This window comes from Schistocerca cancellata, chromosome 7 (assembly GCF_023864275.1).
Source record: "Schistocerca cancellata isolate TAMUIC-IGC-003103 chromosome 7, iqSchCanc2.1, whole genome shotgun sequence".
NCBI lineage: Eukaryota > Metazoa > Arthropoda > Insecta > Orthoptera > Acrididae > Schistocerca > Schistocerca cancellata.
In genome coordinates, this window is record NC_064632.1 from 375,411,768 (window position 1) to 375,432,161 (window position 20,394).

At 43.0% G+C, this 20,394-nt stretch overlaps 1 protein-coding gene across 1 annotated transcript in view; it reads right to left on the reverse strand.

The window, feature by feature from the left end:
- LOC126092784 (signal-induced proliferation-associated 1-like protein 1) overlaps positions 1–20,394 on the reverse strand; it is a 175,578-nt gene that overhangs the window by 50,914 nt on the left and 104,270 nt on the right. Inside the window, exons 10-14 of the mRNA XM_049908511.1 lie at positions 12,202–12,359; positions 12,000–12,106; positions 11,315–11,449; positions 10,158–10,437; positions 2,381–2,630 (exon numbers count right to left, since the gene is read on the reverse strand). Of these exons, the coding sequence (XP_049764468.1) occupies positions 2,381–2,630; positions 10,158–10,437; positions 11,315–11,449; positions 12,000–12,106; positions 12,202–12,359 (930 nt within the window). The remainder of the gene's footprint in view (positions 1–2,380; positions 2,631–10,157; positions 10,438–11,314; positions 11,450–11,999; positions 12,107–12,201; positions 12,360–20,394) is intronic.

The window sequence follows — 20,394 nt, forward strand, 5'->3', positions numbered from 1 at the left end:
CAGAGCCACGTGTGAAAGAACCCAACTGACCTGCCTACACTGTGATGCATTCTATGTGGGAATGACCAGCAACAAACTGTCCATTCACATGAATGGACACAGGCAGACAGTGTTTGTTGGCAATGAGGATCACCCTGTGGCTAAACCTGCCTTGGTGCACGGCCAGCACATCTTGGCACAGTGTTACACCGTCCAGGTTATATGGATACTTCCCACTAACACCAACCTGTCAGAACTCCGGAGATGGGAACTTGCCCTTCAGTATATCCTCTCTTCTCGTTACCCACTAGGCCTCAACCTCCGCTAATTTGAAGTTGGTGCCGCTCATACCTCGCCTGTCATTCAACAACATCTTTGCCTCTGTACTTCCGCCTCGATTAACATCTCTGCCCAAACTCTTTGCCTTTACAATCTCTGCCCAAACTCTTTGCCTTTACAAATGGATGCTTGTGTCTGTGTCTGTGTGTGTGTGTATATATATATATATATATATATATATATATATATATATATATATATATATATATATATATATATATATATATATATATATAAAAAGAAAGATGATGAGACTTACCAAACAAAAGCGCTGGCAGGTCGATAGACACACAGACAATTTTTTGAAGCGGCTATATATATATATATATATATATATATATATATATATATATATATATATATATACACACACCTAAAAACAAAGATGATGTAACTTACCAAATGAAAGTGCTGGCAGGTCGACAGACACACAAACTAACACAAACATACACACAAAATTCAAGCTTTCGCAACAAACTGTTGCCTCATCAGGAAAGAGGGAAGGAGAGGGAAAGACGAAAGGATGTGGGTTTTAAGGGAGAGGGTAAGGAGTCATTCCAGTCCTGGGAGCGGAAAGACTTACCTTAGGGGGAAAAAAGGACGGGTATACACTCGCATACACACACATATCCATCCACACATATACAGACACAAGCAGACATTAAATATGTCTGCTTGTGTCTGTATATGTGTGGATGGATATGGGTGTGTGTGTGCGCGCGCGAGTGTATACCCGTCCTTTTTTCCCCCTAAGGTAAGTCTTTCCGCTCCCGGGATTGGAATGACTCTTTACCCTCTCCCTTACCCTCTCCCTTAAAACCCACATCCTTTCATCTTTCCCTCTCCTTCCCTCTTTCCTGACAAAGCAACCGTTGGTTGCGAAAGCTTGAATTTTGTGTGTATGTTTGTGTGTCTATCAACATGCCAGTGCTTTCGTTTGGTAAGTCACATCATCTTTGTTTTTGGATATATTTTTACCACGTGGAATGTTTCCCTCTATTATATTCATGTAATCTAATTACACATGTTAATTCTCATTTCCGTTTTTCTAATTTATATTCGAGTACATAATAGCATGTTTTTTGTCTACTCCCACTCTGTGATTACATGTTCATAACAAAATTGTATTCTGAAATTTCTTCTCATATGCCTTTCAACCAACCTAACACTGGGAGACCCCACAGTGCCCACAAGCCTATGAGAAGAACAGATCAGCAACAAACCATATTTACAGTGCTATGCCGAATAAACAAGTATCACACCACCACTGTGCTGAATCAACCAGCAACGTGGGTCTACAGATAGCTAATAAAAGGAGCGCAAAAGTAGTCATGTGGACAGTCAACACTCACTGTTTCCCACTTCAGACTGAGCAGATGGCTTCTTGCTATCTGCCTCCGTTTCACTTGTTTTCCATTTTTTCTACGGAGTAAGATAACTTCAACTATCTGCCCCTGCCTCTGGTTGTAAGGACCAGCCACCAGCTAACTCCCCACTGAACCATCTAATCTCATACCTCCTATTTCCTTAATTTTCTTCGAACAGCTAGACTGGCAGTTGTCCTCTAACTTTCATAGTTTTAATAAGATATTATTAGTGATTTTATAGTTCATTGATATTCTGTTATACATAGTATACCTGCTATTTATTAAGTTTAAGGATTTGGGGAAGCATGGGATCTCATTTAACTTTGTTTCATTACCATGGTTAGGTGGTATTCATTAATTTATTACTGGGCCATAAACGTGTTTATTACAAGGAATAGTTCAACAAATCCAGGGCTCAATGGTTCTGCTTACACAAGTAGTCACATACACGTGCAATCGATAAATCCCCGGAATGGATTGTACTGCTACCCAACTCGTGCAAAATCACAGCAACCACAGACAAATTGATTCACAAGATTTTCCTAATTTCATGCAGAATTTGAGTATGCACCAAACAGGAAAACATAAAATATTGTGTATCCTAAAGCACACATGCACACAAAGATTGTAGTTAGCATCATTTCCGTTTCCACGTAAGTAATTGAAGAAAATTTAACCTTATAAAAATAACACACCTCCACGAGCCTGGCTCCTTGCCGGAGGCCAGCCTGCCAAGCCAGTCCGGCTGCCTCCACCTGTGTCACAACCCCATCAGGTTGTACGTGGAATCCTAATTGTCCCAACGCATTTCGATGCAGAGTCAACTCCCTCGCTTCTGCCCCAGGTGTCACTGCCCGAAGTCGTGCAGACAAGTCCGTCACATCTTCTGTCTCACCACGCATTTGTAGTGACACACATTCGCCCGTGTGATGGTACAGTCGCACACTGTTCAAAATGCAGAAAAATGTATATAAAGTGAACACTTAAAGTTTGCATTCTCTGGTAAAAAGTGAAATTCTCAGCTTAACAGAAACCTCTTAAGTGTCTTTCTTTGGTCATAGTAGAAATGAATCAGTGACTAATTTTGTGGGAATGGGAAATGAATAGACTAAGAAATAAACACTAACGTTCAATTCACACCACCCAAGATACATACAAGGACTGCACTAATTATGTTACAGCTTTGATAAATTTCTAACCATAGCAAGCTTGGAACTGGGACAGAAAGAGGGGGTGATGACACAGGGCTCATGAGGGCCCCTTTCTTAATGTTCCTGAAGCATCTGTATTTTAACAAAAATCAGTTTCCAAGTTTCTCTTATAATTTCTGGAGAATTAGTAGTATGAAAACCAAGGGTGTGAATACTGACAACACACACACACACACACACACACACACACACACACACACACACACACATAAAACCACTGTCTCTGGCTGCTGAGGCAGTAGTAGAGTTGTACAGGGGTTTTTGGGCGCACGACAGCAAGGTCTTCAGCACCCGTTCAGTAATATAGTGAGACGGGTGTCAAGAAAAATCCCAGAACAGGAATATAAAATGGAACATAAAAAACGGGTAACAATCGTTGAAAAATATGTGCTCACCCACACCGAAGTGTGGGACGAAGCAGGGTGTCAGCAGTAAAACATGGAAAAAAACGGGAAGAAAATGATAGAGGGAGCTAAAACAATGTAGCAGATGGAAGTGGCTGGCTGACCGTAAGGAAAGAAGGGGAGGAGTCAGCCACTCTGCAATACACTAAAACCTCCAGCCTAAAAGTTTAGGCCAGAGTCCACACACATCACAAAACTTAAAAACCCTAGACACACACGTCTCATCATTAGCTAAAACAGAAGGCAGATCCCCATCAACTTGTGCTTCTGCCCTTGCATCACAGTATAAAATGCAGTCTGTTAAAATGTGCCGGACAGAGATGTGCACACCACAAGCATCTCAAAACGGAGGATCCTCCCGCCGTAATAAAAAGCTATGTGTGAGAGGACAGTGCCTGACCCAAAGACGTGTGAGGGCCACCTCTTCCCGCTGCTGAGGCAATTCAGAGGAAAGGGGGGGGGGGGGGGGGGAGAGAGAGAGAGAGAGAGAGAGAGAGAGAGAGAGAGAGAGAGAGAGAGAGAGAGGGGGGGGGGGGGGGGTCTATTTCTGATGAAGGCCTTGTTGGCCAAAAGCTTACTTTCTCAGATTCTTTTTGTTGTGCCTATCTGTGACTCAGCGTCTCTGCTATATGGTGAGCAGCAATAATCCTTTTCGTAATATTGTCATATTCCATCCTAGATTTTCCAGTGTTAAACTATAAATTACTTTTCACACATGATACTTTTCAGGTTCATGTCAGAGGACTTGCCTACATCGATGGGCTTGCAGCTGGACTGGATGCACTTATTCTTCCAGCAAGGTAAAGGCACCTATTCAAAAGTTGCCCATACCAGCTGCCAACAACAAATGTGACATGGTTTGCGAGTTCACAGGTAGAACCTGCAAACCACAGGACATTGAGTAAGGCAAGAAAAGAAAGGAAGGAAGGAAGGAAGGAAGGAAGGAAGGAACAGAAATACTAATTAAGCAGAAAAAACTGAAAGAAACAATGTTTCCCAGTTGTATGCTCTAATAACCATATCCTGCAGAGCTGCGATGTTGATCATAATGCTAAGTGAAATATTGATAATAGTGAGTGCACACTTCAATGTTGTATTTTATTATTATTTTCTCTAGGCTGACAATTTGGGCATCACAGTGCAAAGAAGAACCTTTGAGGAAGTATAGATATAAAGTTAGAAAAAACATTAGAAACTATGAATCTTTGAGGAAGTAAAGTTAGAGAATATACTAGAAGCTATGCCAACATACAGTATTACGATAACTATCTCAGACCAAATCCCATTAAAACAAAGATTTGTGCTTTTCAGCTGCACACATGCCCAGCAAACAGAAAACTGCACATTAACTGTAATGGGTCTAGCCTTGAACGCACAGACCAGCCAACACAGCTCAGTGACAGTTGACAGGTCCCTCACATACAAACATTACTTAAAAAAACTCAAAATAACATAGCTGCAAAGAACAATATACTTAGAATGCTGAATGGAAGTAAGTGTGGCATCAAACCTACTGTTCATAAAACCACCGCTTTAGCATTTTGCTTTTCTGCAGCTGAGTAAGCATGCCATGTCTGGTCTACATCGGTGCATGCAAAGAATATCAACATAAACTTTAACGAAACCTGTGGGCTAGTCACACGACGCATGAAGCCCACTCCATCGAAAAAAGACCAACCAAGCTTCAGGTTACAACAGTCCCAAATCTCATAGGGTAGCTAATTAACATAATGAGCAGTTCAAAGAGACATCCACTGTACAGTAGCCTTTGTGGTCATGAAGACTAAAATCAAGATACTTTGGATGAACCCCCTGTCAGCTACCCTATTTCAGAACATTCACCAATAGTGTTGACAAACAGCAGGTCACTAAAAATGCTAAACCATTTCAGAACTGATGAAGCCCGTCAAAATCCAAATGATAAAATGAAGTCTATTAGAATATGAAGATGACAAGTGCAACTGTGGAGAAATACAAAACATACAACATCTTCCAACATGCCATAACTGTCTCGCATATTGCTCTCTAGACAACCTCTGGCTAAGCAAGCCCAAGGCTTTCCACTTAGCCCAGTACTGGGCCAAAAATCTGACAGCTCCAGACATGAAAAAGTAAAGTAATTGTTTAAATTATAACTGACACAGGTATGAGAATTCTACTATTTTAGGACTCAAACTAGTTCCTTGACACCCATAAATCTCAAATTTTCGGCTGAATGTGTTTATCCAAACTGCTATTTTCAGATGTCAAAGCAATGTACTAAGCACTGATGTAAAAATTTATATTACGTTACTATATAAAATCACCACCACCACCACCACCACCACCACCCTCCCAGGCATCTGTGGCATGTTAAAAGAGAAGATGGGTCATGTTTCAACAGGTTATTTTTTGGGCAGGGGGTTGGTGTGAGTGGTAGAGTGCCAAGTAATAGAGAGACCCCCCCTCCCATCCCCAGGACAGAGCCCTGGATCCGTGCCGGACACAACCACATGAAAAAGGTAACACTTGCACCTGCATATCTCCAATGACAAATAACCAAATTGATGTAATGTAATAAAATGTGTCTTAAACATATAATAATACCCATTGTTCAAACAGTTAGCTTGGAAATGTTGCACAAACATCTTCAGTGTACACACTATTGTGCCAGGGCCATATGCTGAGCTTTGACGTCTCACAGCTGCTTGTTATTCTAAGCAATTAGAACCAATTAGCTACATATTGCATGCAAAGGAACACACAATGAGTAACTACCAGTCACTGAGCACACTGACTGACTGTGACACACACACACACACACACACACACACACACACACACACACACACACACACACACACACACACACACACACACACACACACACCTTTAAACCTACTCTTTCTCTCTCGCCCCGCCCCTCCCTTCCTAGTGACACAGCTACTGTATACTGTGGCCATTGTTATTCCTGCAAACACTAGTGTCAGCCTCCAATATTAGCAGCATCTTGTCTTACATACTGTAGTAACAAACCAGCACATTTAAGTGCTTCCTTGTGTACAATAATGGGTTCCTCGATATCTTGTCTTCGCTATCTTACTCTGCTGAACATACATTGTTACCGAGGCACTCAAATCACAGTCACGAACATCACTGTTTAACCACCGGTTGATGTTTTTGTCACCTACATCTTCACAACTAGGAAACTGTATTCTAGACAAAAATATTTGTTATAATAACAGATCACATCAGGTACAGATTTCTGCACTCATATAATTGGGAGTTTGCTATAATTACATAGAGGCAGTACTTGTTTTTCAGGAGGTTAATTCAAATGCTACTGATAAATACATTTAGAAGTGAACTACTAGATTCCTTTCATAAAGGAAAGAGGAAATAAGTTGGAAAAGGTTAGAAAGAAGTAGTAGTTCATTAACTCATCCAGTATAACAACACACCTGTTGTAAAGACAAGGGTGACTTTTCCTCCAATACAATGAAACTATACAGATTGTTATAGTCATGCAGAGAAGATAGTGGTCATTCTATGCCAAGTTCATACAGTGTTGTCCCATAACCCCTCACTGTTGCAGAGAACCCTCTTCTACTGACTGGCACCATACACCCATCACTGTGGATGCAGTGATCTCTGTATCAGCCGAAAGTCAGGGTACAATAAACCCATTTTCCGGATGGCAATTGTTTGTCCTCTTATGAACCAACTCACATGCCAGAATTGGAAACTTTGTTGTTGATGAGAGATACTGGTGTTTGCTTTTATGTCTTCACTTTATTTGACTACTCTACACCATGAGCTCACTAACACCAATCACACATTGTCCGTGTAGCTAATGGTGCTGCTGGGGCTATGTGGCAAAATAAGAAAAGCCCTGAAATGATTAAGGAATGACAACACAGTCTGAAACAGAGATACTGGAACAGAGCAGTCAAAAACAAACAGCTCCTCTTAAGAACTGCGAAAATCTGAGAAGAGGAGGGAATGTCACTACAGTGTAAAGAATACATTATACATACTCTCTACAAGAAAGGAAATCAAATGGAATGTGAAAATTATGGAGGAATACTATTCCTAAACTTTGGGAATTAGATGTACCCTAACCTTCTGTTTGACTGTCACCTTCCAATCATCCAACAAGAAACAGGTCTATGCCAATGTAGATTTCTCCCAAGGAAATCAGAAGTACACTAAATTTTCAACCAAATTTTCACCCTACGACAAATCTTAGATAGAAAAAAACTGAATTTGAAACTGATATACATCACACATTCATCCATTCTAGATCTGTATATTATGATGTGCATAGAGAGAAATTACATGCTGCCATCAGAGGAACGGGCATGCCCAGGAGGCTAGTGAGGAAAACCGTGAGCAAGATGAGAAGCAGCCAGTGTCAGAGGATCATTATAGCACTGGAACATACACTCCTGGAAATTGAAATAAGAACACCGTGAATTCATTGTCCCAGGAAGGGGAAACTTTATTGACACATTCATGGGGTCAGATACATCACATGATCACACTGACAGAACCACAGGCACATAGACACAGGCAACAGAGCATGCACAATGTTGGCACTAGTACAGTGTATATCCACCTTTCGCAGCAACGCAGGCTGCTATTCTCCCATGGAGACGATCGTAGAGATGCTGGATGTAGTCCTGTGGAATGGCTTGCCATGCCATTTCCACCTGGCGCCTCAGCTGGACCAGCGTTCGTGCTGGACGTGCAGACCGCGTGAGACGACGCTTCATCCAGTCCCAAACATGCTCAATGGGGGACAGATCCGGAGATCTTGCTGGCCCGGGTAGTTGACTTACACCTTCTAGAGCACGTTGGGTGGCACAGGATACATGTGGACGTGCATTGTCCTGTTGGAATAGCAAGTTCCCTTGCCGGTCTAGGAATGGTAGAACGATGGGTTCGATGACGGTTTGGATGTACCGTGCACTATTCTGTGCCCCCTTGACGATCACCAGTGGTGTACGGCCAGTGTAGGAGATCGCTCCCCACACCATGATGCCAGGTGTTGGCCCTGTGTGCCTCTGTCGTATGCAGTCCTGATTGTGGCGCTCACCTGCACGGCGCCAAACACGCATACGACCATCATTGGCACCAAGGCAGAAGCGACTCTCATCGCTGAAGACGACACGTCTCCATTCGTCCCTCCATTCACGCCTGTCGCGACACCACTGGAGGCGGGCTGCACGATGTTGGGGCGTGAGCGGAAGACGGCCTAACGGTGTGCGGGACCGTAGCCCAGCTTCATGGAGACGGTTGTGAATGGTCCTCGCCGATACCCCAGGAGCAACAGTGTCCCTAATTTGCTGGGAAGTGGCGGTGCGGTCCCCTACAGCACTGCGTAGGATCCTACGGTCTTGGCGTGCATCCGTGCGTCGCTGCGGTCCGGTCCCAGGTCGACGTGCACGTGCACCTTCCGCCGACCACTGGCGACAACATCGATGTACTGTGGATACCTCACGCCCCATGTGTTGAGCAATTTGGCGGTACGTCCACCCGGCCTCCCGCATGCCCACTACACGCCCTCGCCCAAAGTCCGTCAACTGCACATACGGTTCACGTCCACGCTGTCGCGGCATGCTACCAGTGTTAAAGACTGCGATGGAGCTCCGTATGCCACGGCAAACTGGCGGCGGTGCACAAATGCTGCGCAGCTAGCGCCATTCGACGGCCAACACCGCGGTTCCTGGTGTGTCCGCTGTGCCGTGCGTGTGATCATTGCTTGTACAGCCCTCTCGCAGTGTCCGGAGCAAGTATGGTGGGTCTGACACACCGGTGTCAATGTGTTCTTTTTTCCATTTCCAGGAGTGTATAATGTGAGAAACTAATGAACTGGCCCAAACAACAATCTTTGACAAATCTATAGAAATATAAGCCTGCACTGATAATACATACAGTTCTTCCAGGGCAATGGGCAGAGTTTTTTTATTGCATTAGAACAAGTTGCTAAGGGCATGGGACTGACAATCAATTAGTCTAAAAGTAAAAGAGCATCTATAAGACACAGTCAAAGTCAGTGACTATCTGATTATGAATGAAGAACGCTGAGTATCTGAAATACCTGGAGGTGACCGTGACCTACAATGATACCTTGTGCAAAATTAAACAAGAGCTAGCGGTAGCAGATAAAGCTTATTTTGTCCTAACTAAACTACTTTCTTCACAGCTCTAACAAAACTACTTTCTTCAAGGCATTAACCTCACATTACTAATTTAATTGTCTTAGAAACATTTACAAGACCAGTGCTCACGCAGTTCTTAGAAACCTGCCACAAATAATAATGGGTACCAACATTCTGAATACCTTTGAGAGAAATAATAAGGTGGCATTGTGAAGAAGTGAGGTGTAGGAGACAGTATAACAATGAGCTGTATACCAGTTAAAAGAGCCACCTATGAGAAAAATAGTATTCAGCAAGACTGAGGTGAGATGGACTAGGTATGTAGCACTGATGTGCGACATAGAGGTACCAAAGAAGATACTAACTGGAAATCTTGCCCAGTAAAGGGGACATGGCTGATTAAAAATCACATTGATAGATGGTGTCCAAGATCTATAGAAAATGAGATACAGAAATTGGAAAGCACTCCTGGCAGAAAATTGTTAAAGAGCTGATGGTACACAATAGGATCTTGGACACAGAAGAAGAGCAAACTAAGAAGGAGAAGAAAGAAGATGCTAAATTACTCTCTCTGTAGTTTTAAAAACTTATTGCAGGTACAATGTTCTGCATACATTAGCTTGGATTCATAAACATCACTCTTTCTGGAAGTTACAGTTTTCATAAATTTTAGTGTATATAATAGAAGTGCTTTTATCATTGTTTAATGCATACTTATTAGAACTTAGCTGCCAGCCAAGTATTGCTTTGCATGGGGTGACAAAGACGACATCCCGGGACTGCTCGTCGACCAGCAGTAATGTATCAGCCGAAACACCAAGTGAACACGGAATGACGGTAACACCTGCAGAAACTTGCTGTCCACCGCCATCCTCCAACAGCACTGGCCAAGCAACAGCTCCTCGCTGCCAAGCTGAGAGAGATGCCATGGGACAACCACCAGCATTATTGCCACTGGCTCGTTCTTTCTTCTTACTGCCAAATGACAGCATTGCTGGGAAAAAAAAAAAAAAAACATTTCATCGATAATACATTGATTTTCTTCTTCGCTAAAGCCAATATTCTTAGATGTAAAGAGCAGTGACCACATGCAGCAAAGACACTATTAAATTTTAAAAGTGTAGCCAACAGTGATCAACATTGGTTACAACTGTAATATTACATGATTAATCATTTTGAGACGAATTCGTCATGACAGTACTTAAACAAAATTATAACTAATAATTCCAAGTGATTGAAAAGAAAGTATTTGATGAAACAATTGAACTCTTTCTTTATTCTGTTACAAAAATTTCGTTCTCTTAAAGCATGAATTTTGAGAAGCAAGCTTATTTTCCAGTGTAATACACACAATTTTATACCAGCAGTAGCTCAAAGCTGTTTAATTAGTTGCATCACATGCTGAAGTCATTTCACTACTAAGCATTCACAGGCTCTCCACGTACCAATGACCCTTAACATAGATGTTTCAGTTTAAACAGTTTTATTTCCCCCCAGGGTATACAATACATTTGATAAAAAACTGCTATATTAAAAAATTACACTAAGTTATTTATTATACATTAATATCAAGTACTTTTTCTCTATCTTAAACAGAACCATATGATGATTTAATATAATTCTTCTATACAAGTATATAACAGTCATTGCAAAGTTAATTCCCAGAATGTCTTCTAACTCAGAAAGATTGAATTCATAAACCAAGGATGAATATAGTTGTAGTACGTATACTTCAGCACAAACTAACTTTCACCTGAATTGTGAATTGTTTGCTTGTAGAAGATACAAATATATGATGTTTAAGTAAGCTTATGTGTTATTCTTTTAGTAAGCAATGAGTAAAAAATAAAAAATTGAATGGAATTACTAACAGAATTTTTGACCAGATTCCACAACAGTAGTAGTAGTGTAATTTGATGCCAAATCCTTCAAGTACTCTTGTCGTGTGCGAGTTGCCATGGTTGCAAATTTCTCTGAACGATGGGCTGCGTTTTCTGCGTTAATTACTGTAATGAAAAGTGAACATATTCATTTACTACACACTACTAAATGTAAAAATATTACAATATTTTTAACTGCAACTGAGGATATATTCCAGAATGGCTGAAACAAGTAACTAAAGTAGGGCTGTGATATTTCATCCAAGGGGAGGGAAAGATAGTAAAAAGTAAGGGAAACCCAAACACACTAACAGACTAAGAAATTTCTACTTCATTTATTTGGCCATTCAGATCTTCTCCTATTAGAAACCGTTACCCAATGCCAAAGAGATTGGATCTGGCCATCTTACAAATACTTAGTTCCTCACCATCGTCTTTATCATAAAGAATGATTTTTCAACATGCTACTTTGAGTCAATATGAAATGCAAATGCAATTTTATTAATCTTATTGTTTTTCTGTCAAACCGTTCTTGAAATTCATACAGTAGTATGTTAAATAAAAACTTTTTCTTACTAAAATTTCTTAACTTGTATGCTCCAGAGTGGAATATCTTTACTTAGATACCACAATATATTCATAGGGTAGCAAAATTTTACTCAATAATGCTATGTACCTTTGGCTAATAAAAAATCCCCAAAAGCTTTGGACTTAGGAAACGTAGCTCCATCTTGGATTGGTGGTCCAAATGGAGGTACTTCTTTGGATCGGCTCACAGCAACACTGCAAAAGGAAGCATAAATTAAATATATATTGAAATTTATGAGTCATGATAAGTTTATTATAGGATCTATTTGTCTACTGGATAAGACACTTACCGGTACTGTGTGTTCTCTGTACAAGGATTCACAACTCTCACAACAATAAAGACATGTTGGAACTGAGAACGAATATTCTTTGGTGTGAATGGCTGAGCACCAGGCTCTTGGAAGACTATAGTTACAATGTCATTCCCAATATGCCTCTTCCTTAACAGCTGTTTCAAGGGAAAAAACATGAGTCAGGATTACATATATCATAGTATTTTCAATGCCCTTAAAAAAAAAAAAAGGACAGCACCAAAGGGTACATTATGCCAAACTATTCTAAGAAATGCACCCTTCTCCAAGTAGTACTGCTATATGCTATGAGTTGCACATTTTCTAAAGTATTGCCACTTTCCATTACTGATGACAAATGTAAAATCATGAAGGATGAGAAGAACATTTGAACAGGCCTGCCATGTGTGCTGATAAACTTTGGAATAAAACTTAATCACCACCCAAAGATCCTTAAATGCACACCAGTCAGAGGTCCAACTTTGTCACCAAAGCCTCAGTGATTTTCAAACTGCAACATGCAAACAGATGGAATCAAACTGGAAAGAGGTTTAACACATTAAGATTTTTTTATATTGTACCATCAGGTTTTCCACAATTTGAACCTTCCCTCCTCTCAAATGTAGGTCCAGTGTGTACTCCATCTTACCCAATTCTTCCCCTCTCCCTCTCCCTCTCCCTCTCATTTTAGGGTGCAAAAACATCTAGTGTCATACATGCCCATGTTAGAACTGTAGAACACGAAGACAAAGAAAGGAGTTTAAAAAATGACTGTACGTTAACCCCAAATGACTTAAGAGAAGACAGCTAAGGTCTATAAAGGTCTATAAAAATATGCCACAGAGAAATGGAACTCCTGAACTAAAAATTACAAGGCCTTCGCCATATTGCTATGATAGATAAAAAGTAAAATGCAGTCGACAGCTCACGTGTCATTAATTAAAACAGCAAGTAACTCAGATGGCAAACACAAATGAGAATGTAAAGGGTTAAGAAAAGGGCATTCTGTCAGGAAATGGCTGACAAAGGTTGAGTGGAGTGAGTGCAAAGTGGTGGGGAAGCACCACTTAACAAATGTTATGGCTAAAAAGACAGTGTCCGATGCACAACCTAGCCAAAATGGTCGTCTAAGCTGCTGGGAGAGGCTTAATGACCAGGAGCTTGTTCCTGTGAAGGAAATCTTACCCAATGATTGCACTCTTATAATAATACAGAATAAAACTAACATATCAATGCTATTAACTCCAACATTCTAACAGATCCATGCAATGACCAGTACTGAGCTGCATAAAACATTTTCATTTTTGCAGCTGAATAGATTCCTGCTGTGTCTAATCTGTTGATGTTCCTATTTGGTTGGTTGGTTGGTTGGTTGGTTTGTTTGTTTGTTTAAAGGAAAGAGGAGGGGAAAGAGACCAAACTGCTTGGTCATCAGTCCCTTGCTCCTATTAAAAGAATTCCACCAGGAAAAGAATAAAACAAGACTGCAGCACAAAACTGTGGGAAAGGAAAAAATCACAAGGAAATCACAAGGAGGACAGAAGGGCAACAAACACTACAATGAACCAAATAGGACAAGAAAACCAGACAGATGAAAGAAACCGGTAGAAGGTATTGAAACAAGAGAGCAGATGACTGTGGCTGGCTGATCACCAGAATAAAAAGGGTAAGGCAGCCACTCTGCAACACATTAAAACCACCAGCCTAAAACCACAGACTGACAAAGGACATGCGCTAAAACTTTGATAAGAGTGATGAACCCCGCCCCCACATACAAAAGTCAGCCAGTGAGGCGGCGTCAGCTAAAATTAATGGTAATGAATCCATTAACTGAAGATTATGTTGCAGGGCATCAAAAGTATAACAGCGCAACAGAATATTGGCCAATCAACCAGGCACCACACTGACACTAAGCTGGGTCTTCACGATGCAGAAGATAGCCATGTCTCACCCAAGCATGGCCAATGCGGCACCAGCAGAGAACCACAGAGTCCCTGTGAGAGGTGTGCATGGAGGACTTCCACACATTTGTGGTCTCCTTAATGGACAGTTTGTTGTTCATACTGAGATTATGCCATTCCATCTCCCAAAGCCAAAAAACTTGCGGCGTAATAATGAATGCAGGTCATTTCCAGAGGTGCCGATCTCCAGAAGTAGTTTCCGTGTAGCCTGTTTGGCCAGCCTTTTAGCAAGTTCAGTGCCAGGGATTCCAACGTGTGTTGGGTCCAGACAAACACTACTGAATGACTGGACTGTTCCAGGGTATAGACGGACTCCTGGATGGTCACTATTGAAGGATGGCGAGGGTAACACTGGTCAATAACTTTTAAGCTGGTCAAGGAGTCACTACAGATAAACGACTCACCAGAGCACAAACAGATATGCTCAAGAGCGCAGGATATGGCCACCAGCTCTGCAGTGAAACACTGCAGCCATCCGAGAAGGAGCACTGTTCAGTATGTACTCTGTGATCATAGACAAAGCCAACATGACCATCAGCCACGGAGGTATCAGTATAAACTACTTCGAAGCCCCGAGACACATCAAGAATCGAGAGGAAGTGACAGTGGAGAGCCTCGGGAGGAACTGAGTCCTTATGGTCATGCGAAAGGTCCAGGTGCAGCTGCTCCCTAGGTATACATCACGGTAGTGTATGCGAATGGACCCTATTCACACAGAAGGGATCGGACACAAACCACATTCGTAAGCCCTGACCTGGGCCACCGACTTGGTAGATGAACCACTGCGGTTGGGAAAAGGAGATGGTAATTTGGATGCTCAGGAGAGCTATGAATGTATGTGACATAACTTGTGAGCAGTTGTGCGTGCATGATCTGCAATGGAGGGACTCCAGGCTGACTGCTGGACTCATCCAAAAAGCTCCTGTCATTAGTCGAACTACACAGTGGTGCACTGGGTCTAGTAATCGCAATGCTGAGGGTGCCACTGAACTATAAATCATACTTCCATAGTCAAGATGAGGTTGAATAAGGACTCTGTAGAGCTGCAGCAGTGTCGCGCGATCTGCATCCCAGGTGGCGTTGTTCAGACAGCAGAGGGCATTAAGGTACTGTCAGCACTTCCGCTTAAGCTGAGAAAGATGAGGGAGCCAAGTCAATCAGGCATCAAAAACCTGTCCAAAGAATCGACATGTGTCCACTACAATGAGTAGATCGTCATCAAGATAAAGTTCTGGTTCCTGGCGAATGGTGTGGTGCTGACAGAAGTGCATGACCTACAACTTCGCAGCTGAAAACTAGAAGCCATGGGCTAGAGCCCATGACTGTGCCTTGTGGATGGCACCCTAGAGGTGCCACTCAGCAGCACCAGTACTGGAGGAGCAGTAGTAAATGTGAAAGTTGTCTGCATACAGAGAAAGTGAGGCAGACAGCCCCATAGCTGCTGCAAGACCATTAATGGGCACTAAAAATAGACACAATACGGAGCTGTGCAGAACCCCATTCTCCTGAATATGGGGAGGACTATGGGAGGCACCAACTTGGACAGGGAAAGTATGGAACGAAAGGAAGTCTTGGACAAAAATTGGGAGCGGGCCCCGGACAACCCACTCATGAGGACATGTCGCCAGTTTGTGTTGCAAGCATTTCTTAAATCAAAAGAGACTGCAATCAGCCGTTGGCATCTGGAAAAGGCTGTTTGGATAGCAGACTCAAGGGACATTAGATTATCAGCAGTAGAGAGACCTTGGCAGAAACCACTCTGGCATGGAGGCAGTAAGCCACGTGACTCCAGGAGCAAACACAAGCGCTGACTCACCATATGTTCTAGCGGCTTAAAAAGAATGTTGGTGAGGCTGATGGGCCAATTGCTATCCACATCAAGTGGGATTTTACTAGATTTAAGCACTGGAACAATGGTGTTCTCCCACCATTATGATGGAAATATGCCATCGCACCAGATGTGGTTGAAGATGACAAGGACATGCCACTGGTAGGCCAACGACAGGTGTTTCATCATCTGACTGTGGATTCAATCTGGCCCAGGAGCTGTTTTGGGGCAATGTGCAAGGGCACTGAGGAGTTCTCACACAGTAAACAGAGTGTTATAGGGTTCACTGCGGCGTGCAGTGAACGAGAGACGTTTTCCTTCCATCCACTGTTTTAGGGTACGAAAGGTGGGGGGGGTCTAATTCTCCGATGCAGAGAGACGAGGATAGTGCTCAGAAAAGTGCTTGGCAGTTGTGTTTGCATTAGTAGATAACACTTCAGTGATATTAATGCCAGGGACACCTGTCGGGGTCTGGTACCCAAAGACATGTCTGATCTTCGTCCAGACTTGTGAAGGCGACATATGGTACCCAATGGTTGAGACATGCCTTGCCCAACACGCCTGTTTCCATCTTTTTGTGAGTTGGCAAACACAGGCACAGAGCTGTTTAAAGGCTATTAGGTGCCCCATGGCATATGTTGCTGTAGAGCTCATCTACGCTCTTCAATGGCCACAGCGATTTCTGGCCACCACCAAGGCACTTTCTTCCGCTGAGGCACCCTACGGAACAAGGGATTGCATTTTCCGCTGCAGAAATGATCATTCTAATCACTCATTCAACCACCACATCAGTGTTACCATGTGGGGGAGACTCAATGGTGATGGCAGAGGTGAAAGCTTCCCAGTCTGCCTTATTTAAAGCCATCTAGTAGGCGACTGGGGAATGATGCTGGGTGAGTGACAGGAAGCTGGGGAAGTGGTAACTACCACACAAGTCATTGTGGGCCCTCCAGTGGACAGATGGAAGAATTCCTGAGATACAAAGTAATAAATCAATGGTAGAGAAAGTACCATGAGCCACACTGCAAAGTGTGTGTGTGTGTGTGTGTGTGTGTGTGTGTGTGTGTGTGTGTGTGCATGGTGCACCCTACAAGGGGTTATGGGCGTTAAAATCTCTCAGAAGTATCAGTGCACCCAATATGTTCAAGGGTACTCCACCATCTGGAGGGAAATATACATTGCAGGCGGTTATTTCCTGCATTGTCCTTTTCCTGACAGCCACAGCTTTGAGAAGAGTTTGAAGGGGCATTGGTACACTACATACCAAGTTCAGGACAGACGCATACTCCACACAACGCACTATGATATTCGCCATGATTTTTGTAATATCCTCTATAATGTGAAGAGCAGGAGTCCGCATTGTTGGGAACCAGGTTTCATGGAGGGCAATGCAGAAAGAAGGTGTAAAGCCGAACAGCTGTCATAGCTCAGTCAGGTGGTGGAAGAAACTGCAGAAATTCCACTGGAGGTTGACGTTACCATGAGGCTGGGAAGGCACGAAACTATCAAGGAGGCAGTTTACACCTCAAGGTCACCTGCTGCCACCAGACTGAGTACCTGTGTGATCAACATCCATTGTGTCAGAGGATCCAGTGAGATCTCAGGGGGCACCAGAAACTCCATCTCATCCTCAGGTGGAGGCGTAGGCGCAGAGCTTGTAGGGAGTGGTGGTGTAGGTGCCACCACAATGTCTTGGTTCTTGGGTGCCATTTTCTTTTCCGGTTTCTCTCACTGCTCCTTAGGTTTCTTCAGCTGGGAGGGCTTCACTGATTTAGTCTCAGACTGAGGAGGGTCATGAAGCCCTACAACCAGCTAGCTGCCTGTGGGCACTTCAGCCCCTGACAGGTTTCCTCTTTCCCACTGGTAAGAACATGGGACAGGAGTGACCCAAGGGGCCCCTTCCTGAAGACTGACACTTCTCTGGCTGAGAAGTGGGGACTGATGGTTGGGGGGCATTGCTCCCGAAGTAGGCAATTCGGGAGCAAATGGGATAGAAGTGCCCCCCACCATCAAGGGCACAGGTGTAGTCATACAGCTTTGAGAGCCAACTATAAATGGCGGAACTGATGGGGCTCAAATCGTTGTGGTGCATAAGATGGTGTCATATGCACAGTATGGAGCCTTCCTCTTTAGCCTCAGTGTAGGTCAGTCGGTCCAGGATCTTGTATTTCACGATTTTCCTTTCTTTCTGGAGAGTCCTGCAGTCCAGCAAGGGGAAGGGTGCTCTCCGCAGTTGACACAGATGGGAGGCGAGGCTCATGGAGTATTAGAATGTGAAGGTCGTCCACAATCAGGACGTGTGTCATTGGAAGTACAGCGGGAAGACATATGCCCGAACCTCCAGCATTTAAAGCGCCGCATCAAAAGAGGGATGTACAGCGTTACATCATTGCAGTATACCATCACCTTGACCTCCTCTGGTAATGTGTCACCATCAAAGGCCAAGATGAAGGCAGCTTTGGACCCCTATGGATGCACCAGATGAAATGAACACCTTGTCGCTCTAAGTTGGTGTGCAACTCGTCATCAGGCAGCAAAAGGAGGTCCCTGTGGAATATGATATTCTAGACCAAATTTAAGCTCTTATTGGCTGCGATGGAAACAGAAATATCCCCCAGCTTCTCACAGGCGAGTAGTGCCTATGACTGGGCAGCCAATGCTGTTTTTATCAGAACTGACCCAGATTTCATTTTGGACAATCCCTTCACCTCCCCAAACTTATCCTCTAAATGCTCCACAAAAAACTGAGGCTTCATTGACACAAAAGATTCCCCATCAGCTCTCGTACATACAAGGCATTGGAGCGAATAAGGTTTACTGCCACCCTTAGCCTGGCATACCTCCAATGGTGTGGCCAGGGAGAGGAACGATTTGAGGTCGTATTTCCTTGTATTAAAGTGAGATCTTGAACGGTTAGAGACTGCTATTGTTTGACGACCAGCAAGTGGTGGTGATGTATGTTTCATGGCATGTCATCTGCCCCGATGCCACCCACTCCGACCAGTGGCCCTCCCCACAGGGGCAACCCTGCCTCAGCAAAGGCCACATGGCAGGATGACCATTGCCAGGCGTCTTGATGCCCCAGGGAGATGGGCATCTACTCCTTGGCATACATGGAGAGTTAACAGTGCAGGCATCAGCAGAGTGATACCTGTGTAGTCTGGGGGCTACAACCCCCAAGAGGTTACATGGCAACCCCACCACAACGGACTGGCTACCAAGCTGGAAGACAGGAGCAAACATGCAAACCGGTCCATTATCATCGTCTGCGCAAAAAGAGAAGTAAAATAAAAAAAAAAAGAAAACTGCACCATGGATGGAGAATAATACATCCAGGAGGGTGACCTCACCCAACAGCTGGAGAATGAGCGGAACTGCAGATCCACGATGACGAAAGGTCTCAGTGCACGATAGACACGATGCACCATGTAAGGCAACCTTCCGCAATTGGCTCACTCTTCGGAAAAATTTTGGAGACTAGGTCAAACCCTACAGGGGACCCTCACAAAAAAACAGGTGCGAACATGAAGAATTCATTCCGAATTTTAATCTGAATCCAAATGAACTATCATGTTTCCTGGCAATAAAGTACACAATAGAAAATCTGCTGTTTGTCAGTGTGAATATTTCTAATTTTCAGGAGAGATTTCTGCTTGTTCTTTCTGAATAAATTGGATGGACAACTATTAAAATTCAGATCACTTTCTTATTAGAACTGAAAATTAGTGCACTGCTTACCTTAAAGTTGAACTGTAAGACAGCAATGAATAAAAGAATGCCTGCAAGCAGCTTTGTTAGTATCTTTATCAAATAATGGAACTAGACATAAGGCAAAGGTTGCTCAGCTGTGTAAAATACTTTGTGTATTTGTTGAATTCTACATTTTAATGGTGTTTTCTCTTGTTCCTTATAAAGCACACTGTATTAATGGATCATGAATGCAACTCTACTTACTATATCTTTTGCTTCCTGAATTTTAATATTGAATTGTGTGAAGTTCTTTCCTTCTCATCCTGTATGGTAAGTCTCCCCTGACCTGCAGTTCTGGGTGACTTTCTCAAAATCTGCCCCTTTTCCTTGACCTCTCCAGTCCTTTTCCTTCCCCTTCAACACTTCTGCCTGAAGGAGCCACTGGTTGCACAAACTTGCCAATTACAACAGTCTCATGTGTGTGTTCTGCCACCACTTGGTGAGTAGATTTCTTTCCCCATCAAATTAAATAACTGTGTGAGTATTCTTTTTATTTTTAAAATAAACTTCTTATCCATCAGACTGACATTAGTTTACATAATCTACAAACACAGCAGGTGACATGTCAGCCATTTCCTACCAGTCCCAAAAATGAAATTACCAAAAGAGAGGATAATTTCATTCATGGCAATTGAAATGAGGTTGATGTCATTT